The sequence below is a fragment of the Garra rufa genome, chromosome 19 (assembly GCF_049309525.1).
Source record: "Garra rufa chromosome 19, GarRuf1.0, whole genome shotgun sequence".
In the NCBI taxonomy this organism is placed as follows: domain Eukaryota; kingdom Metazoa; phylum Chordata; class Actinopteri; order Cypriniformes; family Cyprinidae; genus Garra; species Garra rufa.
In genome coordinates this window covers 41,394,803-41,418,199 of record NC_133379.1, presented here as the reverse complement: position 1 = coordinate 41,418,199, position 23,397 = coordinate 41,394,803, and the positions used below count along the sequence as shown (strand labels likewise).

At 34.0% G+C, this 23,397-nt stretch overlaps 1 protein-coding gene across 3 annotated transcripts; it reads right to left on the bottom strand.

Moving 5' to 3' along the window:
* Positions 1 to 675: 675 nt before the first annotated feature.
* Positions 676 to 21,770, bottom strand: LOC141293025 (long neurotoxin homolog TA-bm16-like). Of its 3 annotated transcripts, none has more exons than XM_073825071.1 (4): positions 21,475 to 21,770; positions 21,286 to 21,405; positions 5,529 to 5,654; positions 676 to 1,078 (listed from the first exon to the last, which is right to left on the bottom strand). In XM_073825071.1, exons 1-4 carry the CDS (start codon positions 21,521 to 21,523, stop codon positions 981 to 983), a joined length of 393 nt encoding a protein of 130 aa, XP_073681172.1. In that variant the 5' UTR covers positions 21,524 to 21,770; the 3' UTR covers positions 676 to 980. The 3 variants fall into 3 exon arrangements, with proteins under 3 accessions (XP_073681172.1, XP_073681174.1, XP_073681173.1); XM_073825073.1 differs by lacking the exon at positions 676 to 1,078 and adding an exon at positions 5,133 to 5,274; XM_073825072.1 differs by lacking the exons at positions 676 to 1,078; positions 5,529 to 5,654 and adding exons at positions 18,442 to 19,781; positions 21,001 to 21,126.
* Positions 21,771 to 23,397: the final 1,627 nt, after the last annotated feature.

Sequence of the window (23,397 nt, the reverse complement as noted above, 5' to 3'; positions counted from 1 at the left end):
AGCTACTTTCAAGGCAAATAAAACCATTTACTTACTGCTCCGAGTAACGCTTACTTAAAATATTCAAGTAGCCACAAAAGAACCAACAACAATAATAATCCAATATTTTGCCTTACTTATGTGGCAGTGCGAGATCGTCATCAAGAATTTTCTAATAAAATTTGAATGCTTTTTACTTAAAGGGATAGTTCACCCAAAAAATTAAGATGTGATGTTATCTGCTTACCCCCAGAGCATCCAAGATGTAGGTGACTTTGTTTCCTCAGCAGAACACAAATGAAGATTTTTAATGAAACGGGGCAGTTTGCCAGCCAAATAATGTGAGTGGATGGGCACCAGACCTTTTAAAAGTAAACAAAAACATGCACAGACGAATCCAAATTACACCCTGCGGCTCGTGACGATACATTGATGTCCTAAGACACGAAACCATCGGTTTTAGCGAGAAACTGAACAGTATTTTTTATCATTTTTTTACCTTTGATACACAACCACGTCAAACTGTCATGAGCACGAGTTTGGCATCCGGCTCGTTACATGTGTATGCGCTCTGGCGTAGTATACGCAAACACCGGAAGCGATCTGTCGCGTTTATACGACACTCGTTGTTTACAGAGTGCATGGAGATTGTGGGTATAGCAGCTATTCAAAATGGTAATTATTTGAGCTTATCCTGATTGTTCAAACCGATTTGAAGCTAAAAGATTACGTTTGCGCAAACTCATCCGGGACTGTTGACTTTTCACCTATTTCCTCTTCCGGCAACAGGACCCACAGGTTTAATAACGGCCGATTCAGGACATGAGACATTGATGAAATACAATGGAAATTTTATTATACATAGTAATTTGCCAATGCAAATAACAAAACAAAACAAAAAAAGCACAATACGGCAATTCCATATCTACTCCAGGGCTGGAGGCCTTGTCTTCCTAATTTCTAAAGAAAACAAAACACAGCAAAACACGTGCACTCATACTCTACTGCCCCCACATAGTGAACACTGCACACAGAAAGATACCACCACCAGCAGAGAAGACAGACTTGTTCCTCACACTATGACTGGTCACCCCAAACTCTGGAGAGAAAGCAAATTACACTTTAAACACAACAAGGTAATGACACACACACATACACGCACATACATATATACTATATGACCAAATAAGGACTTGAATCTCAAAAATATCGATAAAACGAGAAAACAACAATAACAATTAGACAGGCCACCGCTTACAATTACATATGGCCACAACACCACAAAAAAATACAATTGCAAAAGGTAGTAATAAAAAAAAAAAAAAAAAATATATATATATATATATATATATATATATATATATACTCACAGATTTAAATGAAGCGTACGCAGTCCAACAGGTACTGAAGGCAATACTGAAGGCACCACGAAACCAAAAGCGCACTGCAACAGCTCTCACCCCTTAACAAATGGAGCAACCCAAGATCTCAGAAACACTCCCAAAATGCAAAAACACTTTAATCTGACAGTTATCGCTTTATCAAAATGAACCAATATCTCTGAGAGGAAAACTGCAAATTCTTAACTGTAGATGGCCCTGGCGGTTTAATGACAGTAGCCAGAGCAAGAGATAGGAGAGATTTGCTTTTGCATAACTGACAGAGTAACACTAAGCAGAAGTGTTGAAATCAATTAAACCTGTTTTCTAAATGACATTGAGAATATCACTATATATTGTTGAAAAACCTTAACTCATGCTTATAACAGTAGCTTGGTGGAGTAGACTCATTTAGACCAATAGACCAGGAAGTCTTAAGCGAAGAGTAAGTGTGAGGTTGACCTCATTGCTATGGATGATATCAGCATGCTTACTAATTATGCACACTCTTGCCTTGTCCAAATAGCCACACTTGACCACTTGTATGATGTATTTCCTGTACTTGGCCCAAGTGAGGATGAAGACCACAAGTTTACATCAATCTTTCATTACCTCATGGCACACACTTACAGCGCTGTAAAATTGCAAGTTTTTTTCAGAGCTTTATTTTTGTTTTTAGTACTTTGAATTTTAAAATAAATGTAATATCTGGTGCCCCGAGTTTGAACTTCCAAAATGCAGTTCAAATGCAGCTTCAAAAGACACTAAATGATCCCAGCCGAGGAAGAAGAGTCTTATCTTGCAAAACGATTGGTTATAGTCTAAACAAATTGACTATTTATATACTTTTTAAACCTCAAACGCTCATTTCTTCTCATTTACCTATACATATCTGTCATGTGACATGCATTTTCAGTTGTGTAGTGTAGACGGAGATTGTTTTTCTTAAATGCAGTAAAAAAAACGTTAGTGTAGACGAGGATCTGTTTTAAAAATGAAAATGCACTAGTGCAAACAGGGCCTTAAATAAACAAATATTCAAATGTTGTTTTTTTGTAAAACCAAACATTCGAATGCAATGTTTTTGGAAAATGCCCATCACTAGTATAAAATTGATGATTTTAGATTAAAAAATTGATTTGTTGATATTGTTGAAAAACCTTAAAAACTCATGCTTATAACAGTAGCTTGGTGGAGTAGACTCATTTAGACCAATAGACCAGGAAGTCTTAAGCGAAGAGTAAGTGTGAGGTTGACCTCATTGCTATGGATGATATCAGCATGCTTACTAATTATGCACATTATTGCCTTGTCCAAATAGCCACACTTGACCACTTGTATGATGTGTTTCCTGTACTTAGCCCAAGTGAGGATGAAGATCACAAGTGTGTGTCAAACTTTCATTACCTCATGGCACACACTTACAGCGCTGTAAAATTGCAAGTTTTTTTCAGAGCTTTATTTTTGTTTTCAGTACTTTGCATTTTAAATTGAACCTATAAATGTCTGTTCAGTTGTGCCTAACAGATGATTCAATTTAATTTGTAGTGCTCCTATTTATGTGATAAAAATCATTTGCAAATGTTGTACAAAATAAATATCACCCACTGCAAAAAAATGCCTTTCTAGTTTAGATTATTTGTCTTGTTTCCAGCCAAAATATCAAAATAATCTTAAATCAAGAAGGATTTTCTAGATGAGTAAAAAATATTGTCTTGTTTTCAGAAAAAGTCAAAATTAAGTGCATTTTTGCTTGAAACAAGCAAACTAATCTGCCAATGGGGTAAGAAAAATAATCTTGTTTTCTGTTTAAAATAAGATTTTTTTGCTTACCCCATTGGCAGATTATTTTGCTTGTTCTAAGCAAAAACTCACTTAATTTTTACTTGTTTTTTCTGAAAACAAGAAAATAATTTTTACTTGTCTAGAAAATCCTTCTTGATTCACAATTTTTTTGATATTTTGGCTGGAAACAAGACAAATCTAAGCTAGTAAAGCATTTTTTGCAATGTACTCATCTTTGCACCAATAAAATGTGCACCACTTTGTGTTTCTGCCAAATTAAATGTAATATCTGGTGCCCCGAGTTTGAACTTCCAAAATGCAGTTCAAATGCAGCTTCAAAGGGCTCTAAATGATCCCAGACGAGGAAGAATAGTCTTATCTAGCAAAACGATTTATTGTCTAAACAAATTGACTATATATACTTTTTAAACCTCAAACGCTCATTTCTTTTCATCTACCTATACATATCTATGTCATGTGACATGCATTTTCAGTTGTAAATACAACAGTAATGACTAGACTCATTTAGACCAATAGACCAGGAAGTCTTAAGCGAAGAGTAAGTGTGAGGTTGACCTCATTGCTATGGATGATATCAGCATGCTTACTAATTATGCACACTCTTGCCTTGTCCAAATAGCCACACTTGACCACTTGTATGATGTGTTTCCTGTACTTGGCCCAAGTGAGGATGAAGACCACAAGTGTGTGTCAAACTTTCATTACCTCATGGCACACACTTACAGCGCTGTAAAAATGCAAGTTTTTTTCAGAGCTTTATTTTTGTTTTTAGAACTTTGCATTTTAAAATAAATGTAATATCTGGTGTCAGTTTGAACTTCCAAAATGCAGTTCAAATGCAGCTTCAAAAGACTCTAAATGATCCCAGCCGAGGAAGAAGAGTCTTATCAAGCAAAACGATTGGTTATTATCTAAACAAATTGACTATTTAATATTTATATACTTTTTAAACCTCAAATGCTCATTTCTTCTCATCCACCTATACATATCTATGTCATGTGACATGCATTTTCAGTTGTGTAGTGTAGACGGAGATTGTTTTTCTTAAATGCAGTAAAAAAAAACGTTAGTGTAGACGAGGATCTGTTTTAAAAATGAAAATGCATTAGTGCAAACGGGGCCTTAAATACACAAATATTCTAATGTTGTTATTTTTGTAAAACCAAACATTCGAATGCAATGTTTTTGGAAAATGCCCATCACTAGTATAAAATTGATGATTTTAGATTAAAAAATAGATGATAAATTAACTTGATGGAGCTCCAACTGAAAGCATGAGGCAGCAACAAACAGGAAGTAGTCGTGTTTTCTGTGAGAGCTTCAAGGGTCTCTACCTATATATAGCACATTATATTTAGTTTCACCAGAAGTTTACATCATTTTGCTGAAGTTCTAAAGAACGCTCTGTGCATAAAGTTAGTTGTAAGTGCAATCTATTGTTGGAATTGACCATGTTTACCTGCTAGTTTGCATTGAGGGTTACTGACACTTGATAGTCAGAAAAAAAAAGGATATGTGTAAAAAAAAAAACAGATGCGTTCATAAATTATATTTCTTTGTAAGTGTCATATTTGGCAGTTGCCATTAGAAGTTATATTACTATTAACAACTAATAGCTGAAGTTTAGGCATTCATAACATTCTCTCAATTGAATTGTTTTTTTTAGCATACCAACACAGAATCCTGAAGCTGCCACTGGTAATAAATCATTGAATAAACTGCCCAGAAATGATGCTGATTTGACAGAACAAGTTTATATTTAGAATACATTGCAATCCCTCTATGAACAGAGGCTAGTATTTTGCTGTCCGTCTTGACTGGTGGACTATAGCCTATGTGAGGTGTGTGTCTGTGTGTGCGCTGCATTCTTATCTTGTAAGTGGTTTTGTTGTGGATTATAGTCATATGTTTCTAAGCATTTCAATACTTTAAGTTAATCTTGCTAGTTGAAAAAAGCACATTTTTATTATTGACAATCTTTATTTAATTACTGAAGAATAGAAACATGTGAGACTCCGATTCTGCTGCAGCTGTAGCAGGACTCAGTGAAAGAGGAAGTAGAAGAACAGAGGAGACAACAGCAGGAGGAAAGGTCCCTTATACACGCCATCTGATCAAGAGAATGAGAAAATTACTGTTCATTAATGCTACTAGTAAGAATAGTAATTCAGTTTGTGGTCTCTCAAACAATTAAACAGTTCTGTACAAAAACGAGAGCATGTGACTTTTCATGGCACTCTAGGTTTGCACTGTTGACATTTACTCTTTTGCTTTTTATGACCAAACTTTATATTATTGTAGTAGTCAATGAAGTGGGGGAACATGCAAATGTAAATTAGCACATGATCATATAAAGCACAATACCTGCTGCATTGCAGAGGTCAGTGTCACAGCAACGGGTAGTTTCTGTCACTCCATACGGGAGCTTTTGGGCTCCAGGTTCACATGTACGTGCACATTGTTTTTTTACGATAGTCATCTTTCCTGAACCTGCAGATAAGAAAAAAAAACAAAAAAAAAAAAACACATAAATCTCCATATGCAGTAATAGGAGAACGGTTCAATATTCCTCTTGCAATTGTGATGAGATTAACATACTTGTACTGAATATTGTCATTTCTAGTAAACTATGACTGTAGATTTCCACATACTGGACTTACCAATGTGTTGTGGTATTATTGTTTCTCGCGTTATGCTTCTACATTTGGAAAATCCATATCCACATGTGTCTACTTTTTCTTCACAGGGAGTCGTCAGATCAGACTTGCATGAGTAACACTTGAGGGAGGATCCTTAAAGACAGAGACAAACATTTAGTGACCTCATTTAATACAGTATTTAATAGTTGCTGCTTTTGGTACCTCCGCTGAGAAAAATGAGAAGAACAGCAACAGAGATGCGCAGATCCATTCTGTGTCAGGAACAGAAATAGAATGAGAAAAGGGCTCCTGAAGATGAGGAGCTACTCAAGCTCCCTGATCAGCCATGGCCTCCTGAACTGTCTGCTCTGCCATGGCTCCATGGCCCAGGCCCTGACTTGAGACCTGTTCCCCTACATCAGGGATCCTCAAATTTTACCCTGGAGGTCCAATGCGCTGCAGCGTTTAGCTCTAACCCTAATCAAACACACCTGAGAATGCTAATCAAGGTTTTCAGGATCATTAGAGAATCACAGGTAGGTGAGTTTGATCAGGGTTGGAGCTAAACTCTGCAGCGCATTGGACCTCCAGGGTAAGATTTGCTGAACCCTGCCCTACATGGACCTGGCCCTTCATCCCGCCCCCTATTTCGCCCCTGCTCTACCACCCTCCTGGACTTGTTGATTTTGGGTTTGGTTTTGGGCTTCTGGAGCCGCCCTTAGAGGGGGGGAAATGTAACGGGTGTGTATTCTCGCCATTGGTTCCTCTGTTCCATGTGTCATGTTCTGATTGGTTGCTATGGTCTTGTTCCTTGTTTCTCATTGGTTGTTTGTGTCATGTGACCCTAATTGTTTAGTATAAGTAGGCCTTATGTTTCAATGGTTCCCGGTCGCGTATTGATGTATGTACCCGCTGTTTGGTGAGTCTTTGTATCAAATCAAGTTTGTTTTTAAGTTCATTCAAGCCAAGTCTTGTCTAGCCAAGTCACGTCTATGTTTGGATTATGTTTTTGTTTGGATATCTTCACTGTAAATAAAACTGCACTTGGGTTCTGCACGCTCGCCGTTCAGTGGACTACTTATTACAAATGCTAAAATGTCTCTTTATTTTCGTTGACCAAAACGAGACGAAACAAAATGATATAACATTATTTTGTTTAGTTGTGTTATTATTATTAGTTTGCAGTATTTCTATTTCAAAACTAATAAAAACTCTTAGAAAAATGACAGCTTCACACAAAGAATAGACTAAAACTAAAATTAAAACAGGCTGCTAAAAACAACACTACAACATACTATTCCTATTATATATTATATACTATTCCCTATATTTCACTTTACTTTTTTTAGTGCAATCGGTTTCCTCACTTTTTCTAAGTAAAGTCAACTTATTACATTTTACAGTGTAATGTTTCTAAGCATTTCAATACTTTGATAAGTTAACCTTGCTAGTTGAAAAAAAAAGCACATTTTCATTATTGACACACTTTATTTACTGAAGAATAGAAATGTGTGAGACTCAGATTCTGCTTCAGTTGTAGCAGGACTCATTGAAAGAGGAAGTAGAAGAACAGAGGAGACAACAGCAGGAGGAAAGGTCCAGGAGCAAATTACTGTTCTTTAATGCTACTAGTAAGAATAGTAATTAAGTTTGTAGTTTTTTTAAACAATTAATCAGTTCTGTACAAAAAAGAGAGCATGTGACTTTTCATGGCACTCTAGGTTTGCACTGTTGACATTTACTCTTTTGCTTTTTATGACCAAACTTTATATTATTGTAGTAGTCATTGAAGTGGGGGAACATGCAAATGTAAATTAGCACATGATCATATAAAGCACAATACCTGCTGCATTGCAGAGGTCAGTGTCACAGCAACGGGTAGTTTCTGTCTCTCCATTTGGGAGCGATTGGGTTCCAGGTTCACATGTACGTGCACAGTGTTTTTTTACGTAAGTCAGCTTTCTTGAACCTGCAGATAAGAAAAACAAAAAAACACATAAATCTCCATATGCAGTAATAGGAGAACGGTTCAATATTCCTCTTGCAATTGTGATGAGATTAACATACTTGTAATGAATATTGTCATTTCTAGTCAACTATGACTGTAGATTTTCACATACTGGACTTACCCATGTGTTGTGGTAATGTTGCTTCTCGCGTTATGTTTTCACATTTGTAAAATCCATCTCCACATACGTCCACTTTTTCTTCACAGGAACCCATCCGATCAGTCTCGCACGAGTAACACTTGAGAGAGTATCCTTAAAGACAGAGACAAACATTTAGTGACCTCAGATAATACAGTATTTAATACTTGCTGCTTTTTGTACCTCCGCTGAGAAAAATGAGAAGAACAGCGACAGAGATGCGCAGATCCATTCTGTGTCAGGAACAGGAATAGAATGAGAAAAAAACTATGCTTTCATTTTCTTTTATGTCTGTTCAGAAAGGGGCGGGTTAACTGAAAAACCTTTGTGAGGTCCTGTGACATTTACTGTTACAAACTGAACGCAATTTGAAATTTCAGCAAATCTGGGTTTATTTGACTCCAAAGCAAAATGGGTTTGTGAAAAATATCCACCCATCTGTTAATACACACAATTTATTGCATCATTTTATGTTACAGTAGCTTGAAAGATTTACAAATTGACACTGCTCACGCTTCATGATCGATACGCTCATATAAATAAAGGTGCTTTAAATGGTTCTCAGCAAGAAAAGTCATAAAAGAACAAGTTTTGGTTCCACAAAGAACCATTCAGTCAGTGGTCTGAAGTTGATGGTCTTTTTTCACCTTTTTATAATCTGAAGAACCCTCTTTCACCACCAAGAACCTTTTTTGCGAGACAGAAAGGTTCTTCAGATGTTAAGGGTTCTTTCTGGAACCATCTTTATGGCATCCTGAAGCATCTTTATTTTTACGAGTGTAGTGCAGTAAAAACTAATGTCGAAATGATGGTTCATTTAAACAGCTGATCTGCACATCCGGCACACTCAGTCACTCCTACTTTTGAGCCAAATCCACACACACACACACACACACACAAAAAAAAGAATAACGTTAAAAGGAGAGTTCACTCAAAAATGAAAATGTGATGTTTATCTGCTTACCCCCAGGGCATCCAAGATGAAGGTGACTTTGTTTCTTCGGCAGAACACAAACAAAGATTAACTAAAACCGGAACAGTCTGTCAGTCATATAATGGCAGTGAATGGATGTATCAAAGGTAAAAAATGATATAAATACTGTTTAGTTTCTCGCAAAAACCGATGGTTTCGTGTCTTAGGACATCAATGCATCGTCACGAGCAACAGGGTGTAATTTGGATTTGTCTGTGCATGTTTTTTTTTTTTTTTTACTTTTAAAGGCCTGGTGCCCATTCACTGCCATTATATGACTGACAGACTGCAACGCTTTGAGTTAAAAATCTTGGTTTGTGTTCTGCTGAAGAAACAAAGTCACCTACATCTTGGATGACCTGGGGGTAAGCAGATAAACATCACATTTTCATTTTTGGGTGAACTATCCCTTTAACTGACCTGGATTGTGCCATCTAGTGGACAAAGATGATGACAACTGCTTATCTTTAATGAATTACAGTAAATATAAAACATACTGGTACTTTTGTTTCAAATGTATTCAGTTCTATTTAATCTCGTGATATGCAGATAAATGCTATTTCATTCTATTTTACGTGACATTCTGATATCTATCTAATGCATGTGTTTTCTGATAATGTTTTGATAAAGTGCAGTTTGCAAAAGGTTACTATTAATCAGTTAATGTTTTAGAATTAGTGCTGTCAAACAATTGATCGCGATTAATCACATTCAAAATAAACGTTTTTGTTTACATGTGTTTATTTATATTTACAGTATATACAAGTATTTACATGTATATGTGTGACCCTGGACGACAAAACCAGTCATAAGGGTCCATTTTGAAATGTTTTGTACTGTTGATGTATGGTTTGTTAGGATAGGACATTATTTGAAAATCTGGAATCTAAAGGTGTAAAAATCTAAGTATTAACCTTTAAAGTTGTCCAAATGAAGATCGCGTGCATATTACTAATCAAAAATTTAGTTTTGATGTATTTATGGTAGGAAATTCATAAAGTATCTTCATAAAACATGATCTTTAATTAATGTCCAAATGACTTTTAAAAACTTTTATTTTGGATTAAGGTGAGGCATTGCGGGTGAATATGGTAAAAATAACTACTAGTTAGTTATCACCTTACTTACCCAGTTAATTGATTGCATTAAAATTGCAAAAAAAAATTGTATTACAAGTTTTTTTTAAATGTAAGGTTTAAATATGCAAATGGGGAATTATTTAATGAAATATGCGCTAATTTGCATACATTTAAAATCAAATCACTTTTATTGTCACACCACCAGAGCACCTGTGCCTATAGGTGTGTGCTCCAGACAGTGCAGAGACAATTTACAGGTATGTGCCAAAAAATTAGAATATCGAGGGAAAGTCCATTTATTTCAATAATTTGTTTCAATAGTGAAATTTGTGTTATATTATACTTCAGTCTTGGAAATCAGTGACAACATTGGCTTTGATGCATTGCTCGTTTTTTGTGATGGCCAAGACCGCAAGTGTGGGTATTTGGACAAAGCCGGTGATTGGCTGATAGGGGAGGGGTTTCTGTCTGAGATTTATTCATAGAAATATTGTAGAGCACGATATTATGTTGCCATATTCAAATAAAGTAAAAAATAATACAATGTTTTCACATTTAAATAAAGATTTTAAAAAGCAAGCGAAAAGTCTATTAATTCTTCACTAATTACACAAGAATATGTTCAGTTGATTGTCAGCCTTTTACATGCCAAAAAATAAAAATAAAAAATCCTGGAGCCGCCACTAGTAATAAATGATTGAATAAACTGTCCAGAAATGACACTGATTTGACAGAACAAGTTTATATTTAGAATACATTGCAATCCCTCCAAAATAGATGACGACAACTCGCATCCAGCTTTAGGAGCTTCTTTGCATGTAAGTTTAGCCTTTTGCTTGAGCACCTGAAGGATGTGTTCTTTACGCAAACATTCAGAAGATGTTATTTTGTTTTAATTGCTGGTTATTGATAATTCAACTATGTCTATATCAGTGAACAATGAGGCTAGTATTTTGCTGTCTGTCTGTGTGTGCACTGCATTCTTATCTTTTAAGTTGTTATGTTGTGGATTATACTGCCCTCCAAAGGCAAAGCACAGTAACTACACATTTGGTCAAAATTGAGTTAAGGCTTAAAATGGGCTTTGTGTTTTGTCTTGTGGCAAAGTCTCCTGGTTCACCTTTGTCCCGTTTCAGAGAAACAAGAGTGTCAAAATCGCAGTAACTACAAAATCCAAACTAATACCATATATGGTGTAAAGACTTTAAAGGCATTTTTCTTGAAAACTTTGAACCTTTTTTGATCCACTTAAAATGTTGACTACTGTAGTTAGTTATCTTTACTTAGTTGCTATACTTACTAGGTTTTATTAAGTTAGAGCTACTTTCAAGGCAAGTACAACAATTTACTTACTGCTTCGAGTAACGCTTACTTAAAATATTTAAGTAGCCACAAAGGAACCAACAACAATAATAAAGCAGTGAGAGGCAGCAGTGCACTGAAATGTGCAAAATAACAACAGAAGAAGAAGAATTAATAGACTTTTCACTAATTTCCTTTTTGTCTGCAGTTATCTTTCTTTCACTAGTTTCCCAAAGTCATCTTGAATGTTAAACTTTCAATACAACTGAAATGTTTGAGAGAACATCACATAAGCTGACTTCATAAATTGATGTTGATTTAAAAACAAAATACACCATTATAGTGATTAGTGTTCCCTTTGATTGGGCACTACTTTATTTTATTATAATTTTCTTCCTATTGATGCAGCGATGCATCATGAAATCAGAGTTATTTATATTTATATTTATTTTATATATATAATTAGCTGTAGTTTACATGTTTACTAATGATCCTTTAGTATTTTTTTTCTTTATAAACACCTTGAGAAACTTTTAATTGGGTTGATACAGTCCTTTAATATTTGCAGTAATATGCTTGAGTCACACACAGAATTAAACATTCAGCACACAAATCGCTACAATGGTAACAATTTAGTTTATTTTTATTATTTGTAACAATCATTTTATTTGCTGTTTTAGTTGTGCTACTACTGACACAAGACAGCAAACAAAATAGGCAAATAAAAACAACAACAGTAATGCCGCAATGCACTCTGGGATTCGGCGATTAGCAATACTCAAAAGTCAAGAGTAAACTAAAGTAAAGAATCAAGTACCACCTACAGTTCTTTTTTAGTTACTAGAACTCTTGTGTAATTAAACTATACTAACTAAACATCTGTCATTACAACATACTAGCGTTGCTTTCAACGAAATATCATCGTCAACAAACATTTATCACATGATGAAAACAGGACAAAACGTAAATGCTGATCATGTGACGATGACTATAATAAAATGTATAATGCAATATTGTTGACAAATAAAAACGAGACTAAATGTGGTTTACAAAATAAAAAATATGCTAAAATGTCTCTTCATTTTCGTTTACCAAAACGAGACTAAACTAAATGTTATATTATAATTAAACATTATTTTGTTTTGTTTAGTCGCGTTATTATTATAATGCAGTATTTCTGTTTCCTGTGTCTCACTTCAAGGGCTGCATCAGGTCGCACTGCGCAGACTCCGATGTAAAAAGGTTCATTACTCGAAGCTTTTCAACACGTTGCACACTAATGACATCTAGTGGTCAAAGGTGGAAAAAGTTGCTTTTGCGTCCCAGATGTCCAAGCGATTTTTGCACCGTTTCATTAAATAAAACCATAAGAAATAAAAAATAAAAATGTCTTTTTACTTGCACAAGGTATAAATGAATTAATCTGCAAATTTTTCATTGACTAAAACTAGACTAAATGTCAACAGAAAGAAAAAAGTCGTGGATAATTCGGACTAAAATAAGACTAAAATGCACTTATAGTTGACCTAAACTTGACTAGACTAAAAAGTGTATGAACGTGACTTAAACTAAACTAAAAAAAAACCACTAAAATGACAGCTTCACACAAAACAGGCTGCCAAAAACAACACAACATACTATTCCTATTTCACTTCACTTTGTTTTTTTAGTGCAATTGTTTTTTCTAAGTAAAGTCAACTTATTACATTTTACAGTGTGTTGTTTCTAAGCATTTCAATACTTTGATAAGTTAACTTTGCTAGTTGAACACCTAAAAGCACATCTTCATTATTGACCAACTTTGATTTATTGAAGAATAGAAACATGTGAGACTCCGTTTCTGCTGCAGCTGTAGAATCTGAAGTGCAGCAGGACTCAATGAAAGAGGAAGTAGAAGAACAGAGGAGACGACAGCAGGAGGAAGCTTCCCTTATACACGCCATCTGATCAAGAGAATGAGCAAATTACTGTTCTTTAATGCTACTAGTAATACAATCTCTCTACAATCAATCAGTTCTGTATAAAAATGAGAGCACTTGACTTTTCATGACACTCTAGCTTTGCACTGTTGACATTTACTATTTAGCTTTTTATGACCAAACTTTATAATTTTCGTAGTAGTCATTGAGGGGGAAAAACTTGCAAATGTAAATTAGCACATGATCATGCAAAGCACAATTAGCCGTTTTCACACACGTTTTCTGTGTTTCTGGCTTCCGGATTGGCGCTTGCAGGGTAAAAGTTTTTCCGGTGACGACAGTAGCCGTACTTAACAAGAGGAAGTTTAGGAATCAAAGTCTATTTAAAAAAAACATAGAAACTGTGATACTTTGATTATATACTGGTGTTTTACTCTACAAAAAGCAAACATTTCTTCAAAAACTTTGTGTCAGCTTGGGCTCATCACAATTACTGTTGATTTAATTCTGAATGTTGGCACTTATAATTCATTACATTTGGTGCTGGCTGTGCATTATAACTCTTCATGTGATTTTTTTTTTTTTTTTTTTGTGATTATGAAAGTAATATTGTATTTTCTTCTTGCTTCTTTCCATTAATAACGTAATAGTGTAAAATACATTGTATGATGTGCCCTGGGATATACATAATAAAATAATATAATGCGTATTAAGCAAGAAACTACTCAGATTAATGGCTCTTTTCCTATTGGAGTGGGATTATGTTGTTGTATTGAGTCCAACCAAACTCAGAATTGTGTAGTGATTAGAGGGAAATGACTGATATGCTCAAATGCACCGGAGATGGAGAACAGAAACTATCCAGTGCTATTTAAAGAATATTATTTTGAAGAGTCAGCAGTCTGTGTGGCCAAATTAAATTACAAACAAGTTAAATTTTGTTTCTGGGTTTATATAAAATCTTCACTGCAAAAAAAAAAAAAAAAATGCTTTTCTTAGATTTTTTTTTTTTTGACTTGTTTTCAGCCAAAATATCTAAAGAAGTATTTTCTAGACAAGTAAAATTTATTTTCTTGTTTTCAGTTAAAACAAGTCAAAATTAAGTGAGTTTTTGCTTACCCCAATGAGGTAAGAAAAATGACCTTATTTCAAACAGAAAACAAGGTTATCTTTCTTACCCCATTGGCAGATTATTTTGCTTGTTTCAAACAAAAACTCACTTCATTTTGACTTGTTTTTACTGAAAACAAGAAAATAATTTTTACTTTTTTAGAAAATCCTTCTTGATTTAAGAAGGTTTTGATATTTTGGCTGGAAACAATACAAAAAATCTAAGTAAGAAAAGCATTCTTTGCAGTGTTGGAAAATGTACAAAACTTGAGACAATGGCATACAAAATAACAGGTGCAGCTGAACTAACTTTACTCTGCGCTGAAATAATGTGAAAGGCTAATACCTGCTGCATTGCAGAGATCAGTGTTACAGCAGCGGGTAGTTACTGTCCCTCCAGTCGGGAGATTTTGGGTTCCAGGTTCACATGTACTTGCACAGAATTTAGTTGTGACAGACAACTTAACTGAACCTGCAAATAAGCAAAACAAAACAAACAAAAAAAATACATAAATCTCCATATGCAGTAATAAGAGAATCAATATTCCTCTTGCAATTGTGATGAGATGGACATACTTGTACTGAATATTGTTATTTCTAGTCAACTATATACAACTATATATAGATTTCCACATACTGGACTTACCACTGTATATTTCTCCCTTTATGCTGACACATTTGGAAAGCCCATCTCCACATATGTCTACTTTTGCTTCACAGGAGCCCGTCAGATCAGACACACATGAGTAACACTTGAGAGAGTATCCTTAAAGACAGAGACAAACATTTAGTGACCTCATTTAATACAGTATTTAATACTTGCTGCTTTTTGTACCTCCGCTGAGAAAAATGAGAAGAACAGCAACAGAGATGCGCAGATCCATTCTGTGTCAGGAACAGGAATAGAATGAGAAAAAAAACTATGCTTTCGTTTTCTTTTATATCTGTTTAGAAAGGGGTGGGTTAACTGAAAAATCTTTGTGAGGTCCTGTGACATTTACTGTTACAAACTGAAAGCAATTTGAAATTTCAGCAAATCTAGTTTTATTTGACTCCAAAGCAAAATGGATTTGTGAAAAATATCCACCCATCTGTTAATACACACAATTTATTGCATCATTTTATGTTACAGTGGCTTGAAAGACGATTTACAAATTGATACTGCTCTCGCTTCATGATTGATACACTCTTATAAATAAAGGTGCTTTAAATGGTTCTTTGCAGAAATGCCATAAAAGAACCATTTTTGGTTCCGCAAAAAAACATTCAGCCAATGGTCTGAAGGAATCTTTCTTACCTTTTTATAATCTGAAGAACACTTTTTCACCACTAAGAACCTTTTGTGAAACAGAAAGGTTCTTCAGATGTTAAAGGTTCTTTATGGCAGTGTTTTTCAACCACTGTGCCGCGGTACACTAGTGTGCCGTGAGAGATCGTCAGGTGTGCCATGGGAAATTATTCAATTTAACCCAGGTTTCACATTGAGTAAGGAATTCCTTCTTCTGTCAAATAAAAAGTGCAATATATAGTCATTCTTATCAAAGTGTCTTGAATAGGAATCAAACAAACACAATGAAAACAGTCTTTTTTGATCTTTAATATTTCTACCTACTCAATGTGAAACCTGGGTGAAATTGAATAATTTCCCACGGCACACCTGACGATCTCTCACGGCACACTAGTGTACCGCGGCACAGTGGTTGAAAAACACTGACCTAGAAAACCAAAAAAAGTTGTGTGGGAAAACACGTGTGTGCAAATTAATGCAGAGTGTTTAAGTTTAAGTTCTAAGGCAGATTGTTGACAACGGCTATTTGAGGATAGTTGGGATTTGGTCTTAGTGACTTAGGAGTCCTCCTCACTACTCCTAATGTCTCACAGATTTAGGAGCTAGTTTTAGCACTTAAACACTTTATGAAGTACTTTTAGAGCAAAAATGTAGGAATCCTAAATTTAAGTCTGACTCGCCCATTGTTGTTAAGATTTTCTCCTGAATTTAAAAGTTATGAGCTACTTTTAGCCTTAAAGGATTGGTTCACTTCCAGAACAAAAATGTACGGATATTTTACTCACCACTTTGTCATCCAAGATGTTCATGTCTGTCTTTCTTCAGTCGTAAAGAAATTCTTGGGGAAAACATTTCAGGATTTCTCTCCATATAGTGGACTTCTATGTTGCCCCGAGTTTGAACTTCCAAAATGCAGTTTAAATGCAGCTTCAAAGGACTCTAAACGATTCCAGCCGAGGTAGAAGGATCTTATCTAGCAAAACGATTGCAATTGTCTAAACAAATTGAATATTTCTATACTTTTTAAACCTCAAACGCTCATTTCTTCTCATTTACCTATACATATCTGTCATGTGACATGCATTTTCAGTTGTGTAGTGTAGACAGAGATTGTTTTTCTTAAATGCAGTAAAAATAAAAGCTAGTTTAGACGAGGATCTGTTTTAAAATGAAAATGCACTTGTGCAAACAGGGCCTTAAATCAACAAATATTCGAATGTTGTTTTTTGTTAAACCAAACATTCGAATGCAATGTTTTTGAAAAATGCCCATCACTAGTATAAAATTGATGATTTTAGATAAAAAAATAGATGACGATAAATAAACTTGACAAAGCTCCAACTCAAAGCATGCGGCAAGTGTTTTCTGTGAGAGTCTCAAGAGTCTCTACCTATATATAGCACACATACAATTTAGTTTTACCAGAAGTTTACAAGCTTGCATATCATTTTGCAGAAGTTCTAAAGAATGCTTTGTGCATAAGATCAGTTGTCAGCACTATCAATTGTTAGAATTGACCATGTTTTCCTGCCAGTTGGCATTGAGAGTGACTGACACTTGATGGTCAAAAGCGGATATGTGTAAAAAATTTGTAAATAAAATAAAAAAGTCCCTACTTTCTTTCTTTTCCAAATGCATTCATAAATGATATTACTTTTGTGACCCAACCAGTAATGGAAGAGCTGGAAGATGGGCAACAACTACAGTTTGTTTCATTGGACATGCCATATAAGTGACAAAGAAACCACAACAACAGAATAAAGCACACTAGAGAACACAGGGTTTCCCAGTAGTATATAATGGTAGTCACTCTGTGCAAATTATACACTCCATCACAGCACAAAGCAAAATCACTACCAGTGCAAAGAAAAAGAAACCCAATACTCACTACACTCAAACCAATACAAATGACTTCCCTTCACCTTAACAGAGTTAACTGTCTATACAACAATGGAAACCACACTGTTCCTGAGTGAAAAAAAGAACAGACAAACAAACAAAAAAAGTAAAAACAACAAAAAAAGAAAATCAAACAAAAATCTTACACTGACTTCAAGCTTCTTTGTCACAATATAACATGTTAAGTCATCTATTAAAACCCATAAAGCCACCAATGTTTTCAATAAAAGTAAACTGCAACAATGCATCATCTGTAAAAACTAAATAAATATATCACAATTGTCTTTTTAAAACATTAAAATCAAAACACTTAATTCCATAAAACAGCACACCAATTATCATAAAAATTTACAAAAATAAATATAACATTTCAGTTATTCGGTTAATACCTGTGTTGTTGAACAACTATTTTCAATTCTCCCCATCAGTATGTCTCAAACTTTGTCTTGCTGAAATATAGTAACTTATCTTTACGTAGTTGCTGTACTTACTAGGTTTTATTAAGTTAGAGCTACTTTCAAGGTAAGCAAAACAATTTACTTACTGCTTTGAGTAACACTTACTTAAAATATTCAAGTAGCCACAAAGGAACCAACAACATTAATAAAGCAGTGAGAGGCAGCAGTGCATTACAGCGACTAGTGTTCCCTTTGGTTGGGCACTTGGGACTTTTTATTTTATTATAACTTTCATCCATCAGGAAATCAGAGTTCTTTGATTTCAAGAGAAGAAAAATAAAAAGTAGTTTGCTTTTAGAAAGTGATCTATCTTCTAATTAAATCATTATATAAACAATTATCCATATTTGACATATTTACTAATGATCCTGTACTATTTTATTGTTTTTCCTTTAAATATTTGCAGGTAATATGCTCGAGTCACACACAGAATTTAATATTCAGCACACGAATCACAACAATGGTAACAATTTAGTTTATTTTTATTAATTGTAACAATAACCATTGTATTTGCTCTTTTTGTAGCGCTACTACTGACACAAGACAGCAAATAAAAACAACAACAGTAAAACAAAGCAATTGCATAATTTACTCATGCCGCAATGCACTCTGGGAATCGGCGAGTAGCAATACTAAGTCAGGAGTAAACCTAAAGTAAAGAATCAAGTACCACCTACAGTTAGTTTTTAGTTACTAGAACTCTTGTGTAATTAAACTATACTAACTAAACATTTGTCAGTACAACAAACTAGAGTTGCTTTCGTCAACGAAACTTATGACTAAACATCATCGTCAACGAACCTTTATCACATTATGAAAACGAGACGCGAGAAATGTATGATGCAAAATTGTTGACGAATAAAAACGAGACTAAATGCGGTTTACAAAATAAAAACTATGCATTTTCGTTGACCAAAACGAGACTAAACTAAATGTTATAACGTTATTTAGTTTTGCTTAGTTGCGCTGTAATTCTCATGCAGTATTTCTGTCTCCTGTGTCTCACTTCAGGGGCTGCATCAGGTCACACTGCGCAGACGCAGACCCCTAAATTATAACGTAAAAAATTCATTACTCGAAGCTTTTCAACACGTTGCACACTAATGACATCTAGTGGTCAAAGGTGGAAAAAGTTGCTTTTGCGTCCCAGATGTCCAAGCGATTTTTGCACCGTTTCATTGAATAAAACCATAAGAAATAAAAAAATAAAAATGTCTTTTTACTTACACAAGGTATAAATGAATTAATCTGCTAAATTTTCATTGACCACAACTAGACTAAATGTCATCAGTTTTCTTCAACTAAAACGAAAATAGTCGTGGATCATTCGGACTAAAATAAGACTAAAATGCTCAGGCTTTTAGTTGAACTAAACTTGACTAGACTAAAAAGAGTATGAATGTGTCTTAAACTAAAAAATAAAATAAAAAAATGTCAGCTTCACACAAAGAATAGACTAAAACTAAAATTAAAACAGGCTTCCAAAACAACACTACAACATACTATTCCTATTTCACTTCACTTCCTTTTTTTTTTAGTGCAATTGTTTTTTCTAAGTAAAGTCAACTTATTACATTTTACAGTGTATTGTTTCTAAGCATTTCAATAAGTTAACTTTGCTAGTTGAACACCTAAAAGCACATCTTAATTATTGACCAACATTGATTTATTGAAGAATAGAAACATGTGAGACTCCGTTTCTGCTGCAGCTGTAGAATCTGAAGTGCAGCAGGACTCACTGAAAGAGGAAGTAGAAGAACAGAGGAGACGACAGCAGGAGGAAGCTTCCCTTATACACGCCATCTGATCAAGAGAATGAGAAAAAGGCACAAATCAAATGCTCAAAAAATCAAACAAATCAAAGCAAAAATGCTCAAATGCACCAGAGATGGAGAACAGAAGCTATTCAGCGCTTCTGACCGGAAAAATAAAAATAGGGAACACATTACTCCGGTGTTATCGTCTCTCCACTGGCTACCAGTAAGGTTTAGGATTGATTTTAAGATTGTATTATGGGTTTTTAAAACACTACACAACTTGGCACCAAATTATATTAGCGAGCTCTTAGTTCCTTACGTACCAGCTAGATCTCTTAGATCAGGAGACCAGTCTTTGTTGACTGTTCCTCAGGCAAACATGAAATCAAAAGGTGACCGCGCCTATAGTCGGTAATAGGTCCACAACTATGGAACGGTCTTTCCTTGTACAGTTTATTCGGCAGGTGCCATCTATAGAGGTTTTTAAGTCTCAGTTAAAGACACACCTTTTTAGTTTGGCCTTTGAAGTAGAGACAGTTTGATTCTGGGAACCTTTAAAATGTTGTTTTACTTGTATGTGTACTTTTATTTTATTTTTAATTTTGTGAAGAACTTTGGGCAACAACGTTGCATTTAAATGTGCTATATAAATAAATGAAGTTGAAGTTGAGTTGAAGCGCTATGTTAAGAATATTATTTTGAAGAGCCAGCAGTCATGTGTGGCCAAATTAAATTACAAACAAGTAAAATGTTTTATAACATCTTCACTGCAAAAAAAAAAAATGCTTTTCTTAGATTTTTTTGACTTGTTTCCAGCCAAAATATCTAAAGAAGGATTTTCTAGACAAGTAAAAAATATTTTCTTGTTTTCAGTAAAAACAAGTCAAAGTTAAGTGAGTTTTTGCTTACCCCAATGGGTTATTCGAACAGAAAACAATATTATTTTTCTTACCCCATTGGCAGATTATTTTGCTTGTTTCAACACTTCATTTTGACTTGTTTTTACTGAAAACAAGAAAATAATTTGTACTTAAAAAAAAAAAAAAAAAACTTCTTGATTTAAGAATTTTTGGTTATTTTGTCTGGAAACAAGACAAAAAAATCTAAGTAAGAAAAGCATTTTTGCAGTGTTGGAAAATGTAAAAAACAGAAAAGGTATTATTATTATAACTTGAGACAATGGCATACTAAAATAACAGGTGCAGACCTGTAGCTGAACTAACTTTACTCTGCGCTGAAATAATGTCTGTGAAAAAGGCTAATACCTGCTGCATTGCAGAGATCAGTGTTACAGCAGCGGGTAGTTACTGTCCCTCCAGTCGGGAGATTTTGGGTTCCAGGTTCACATGTACTTGCACAGTATTTAGTTGTGACAGACAACTTAACTGAACCTGCAAATAAGCAAAACAAAAAATAAAAACTACATAAATCTCCATATGCAGTAATAAGAGAACGATTCAATATTCCTCTTGCAATTGTGATGACATTAACATACTTGTACTGAATATTGTCATTTCTAGTCAACTATGATTTCCACATACTGGACTTACCAATGTATTGTTCTCCCTTTGTGCTGACACATTTGGAAAGCCCATCTCCACATATGTCTACTTTTGCTTCACAGGAACCCGTCAGATCAGACACACATGAGTAACACTTGAGAGAGTATCCTTAAAGACAGAGACAAACATTTAGTGACCTCATTTAATACAGTATTTAATACTTGCTGCTTTTTGTACCTCCACTGAGAAAAATGAGAAAAACAGCAACAAAGATGCGCAGATCCATTCTGTGTCAGGAACAGGAATAGAATGAGAAAAAAACTGCTTTCGTTTTCTTTTATATCTGTTTAGAAAGGGGCGGGTTAACTGAAAAATCTTTGTGAGGTCCTGTGACATTTACTGTTATAAACTGAAAGCAATTTGAAATTTCAGCAAATCTAGTTTTATTTGACTCCAAAGCAAAATGGATTTGTGAAAAATATCCACCATTCTGTTAATACACAATTTATTGCATCATTTTATGTTACAGTGGCTTGAAAGACGATTTACAAATTGATACGGCTCACGCTTCATGATTGATACACTTTTATAAATAAAGGTGCTTTAAATGGTTCTTTGCAGAAATGGTCTGAAGGAACCCCCTCTTTCTTACCTTTTTATAATCTGAAGAACATTCTTTTACCATTAAGAACCTTTTGTGAAACAGAAAGGTTCTTCAGATGTTAAAGGTTCTTTATGGAACCATTTAAACAAAAAGGTTCTTCTATGGCATTGTGAAGCACCTTTATTTTTAAGTGTGTATATATTAAGGCGAGACATTGCGGGTGAATAGGGTAAAAACAATAACTAGTTATCACCTTACTAACCCAGTTAATTGATTGCATTAAAATTTTTTGCATGTTTTTTTTTAAATGTAAAGTTTAAATATGCAAATGGGGAATTATTTAGTGTAATGTGTGCTAATTTGCATACATTTCAAATAAAATCACTTTTATTGTCACACCAGCACAGCACCTGTGCCTATAGGTGTGTGCTCCAGACAGTGCAGAGACAATTTACAGGTATGTGTGAAAATTTAGAATATCGAGGGAAAGTCCATTTATTTCAATAATTTGTTTCAAACAGTGAAACTTCTATGTTATATAAGTTCACTGCACACGAAGTGAAATATTTCAAGCCTTTATTTGTTTCAATATTGATGATTATGGATTAAAAAAAAAATCTAGTATTTCACAAAATATGATTATGGATTAAAGATTAAAATAAAATCTATGCCCACCCCGAATTTTTATACAATTTTTATATAAATCTTTTCTAACAATATAAGTCTTTGCTGTTACTTTTTTATCAATTTAACACATCCTTGCTGAATAGAAGTAATAATTCCTCTTAAAAAAAGAAAGAATAAAAATTGACTGACCCCAACGGTTTGAACAGTAATGTATATTGTTAGAAAATATTTATATTTTAAATAAATGCTGTTAATTGTTACATGTTTATTCATCAAAGTATCCTGAAAAAAGTTATTATCCAGCACTGATAATAAATCAGCGTATTAGAATGATTTCTGAATGTTAATGTGACACTGAAGACTGGAGTAACGATGCTGAAAAAAATCAGCTTTGATCACAGAAATAAATTAGATTTTTAATGTATATTAAAATATCAGAATGTTGTTTTATATTGTAATAACATTTCAGAATTATTAATTTATTTTCTATATTTTTGATCAAATACATGCAGCCTTGATGAGCATTTGAAACGTATTTAAAATACATTAAACATTTTACTGATACCAAACTTTTGACCATCAGCGTACATTTATACATTTGATAAAATCAACGAATTATTAAATCAAATCAAACAAATATTATAAATCAATAAGAAAATATAATTTAAAAATATATTCTTTTTAGGACAATATTTGGCCGAGATACAACTATACAAAAAATTTAAATATTGAGAAAATTGCCTTTAAAGTTGTCAAAAATGAAGTTTTTATATATTTATGGTAGGAAATGTACAAAGTGTCTTCATAAAAGATGATCTTTACTTAATATCCTAATGATTTTTTGCATAAAATAAAAATTTATAATTTCGACCCATACATGATTATGTGTTTTTGGCTATTGCTACAAATATATTCATACCAACTAAGAC

Coding starts and splice junctions, on each gene's coding strand:
- LOC141293025 (XM_073825071.1), bottom strand. CDS start 21,523: ATGGATCTGCGCATCTTTGTTGCTGTTTTTCTCATTTTTCTCAGTGGA. Junction 21,406..21,474: donor TCTCATTTTTCTCAGTGGAG/GTACAAAAAGCA, acceptor TCTGTCTTTAAG/GATACTCTCTCAAGTGTTAC. Junction 5,655..21,285: donor AAAGGGAGAACAATACATTG/GTAAGTCCAGTA, acceptor TCTTATCTGCAG/GTTCAGGAAAGATGACTATC.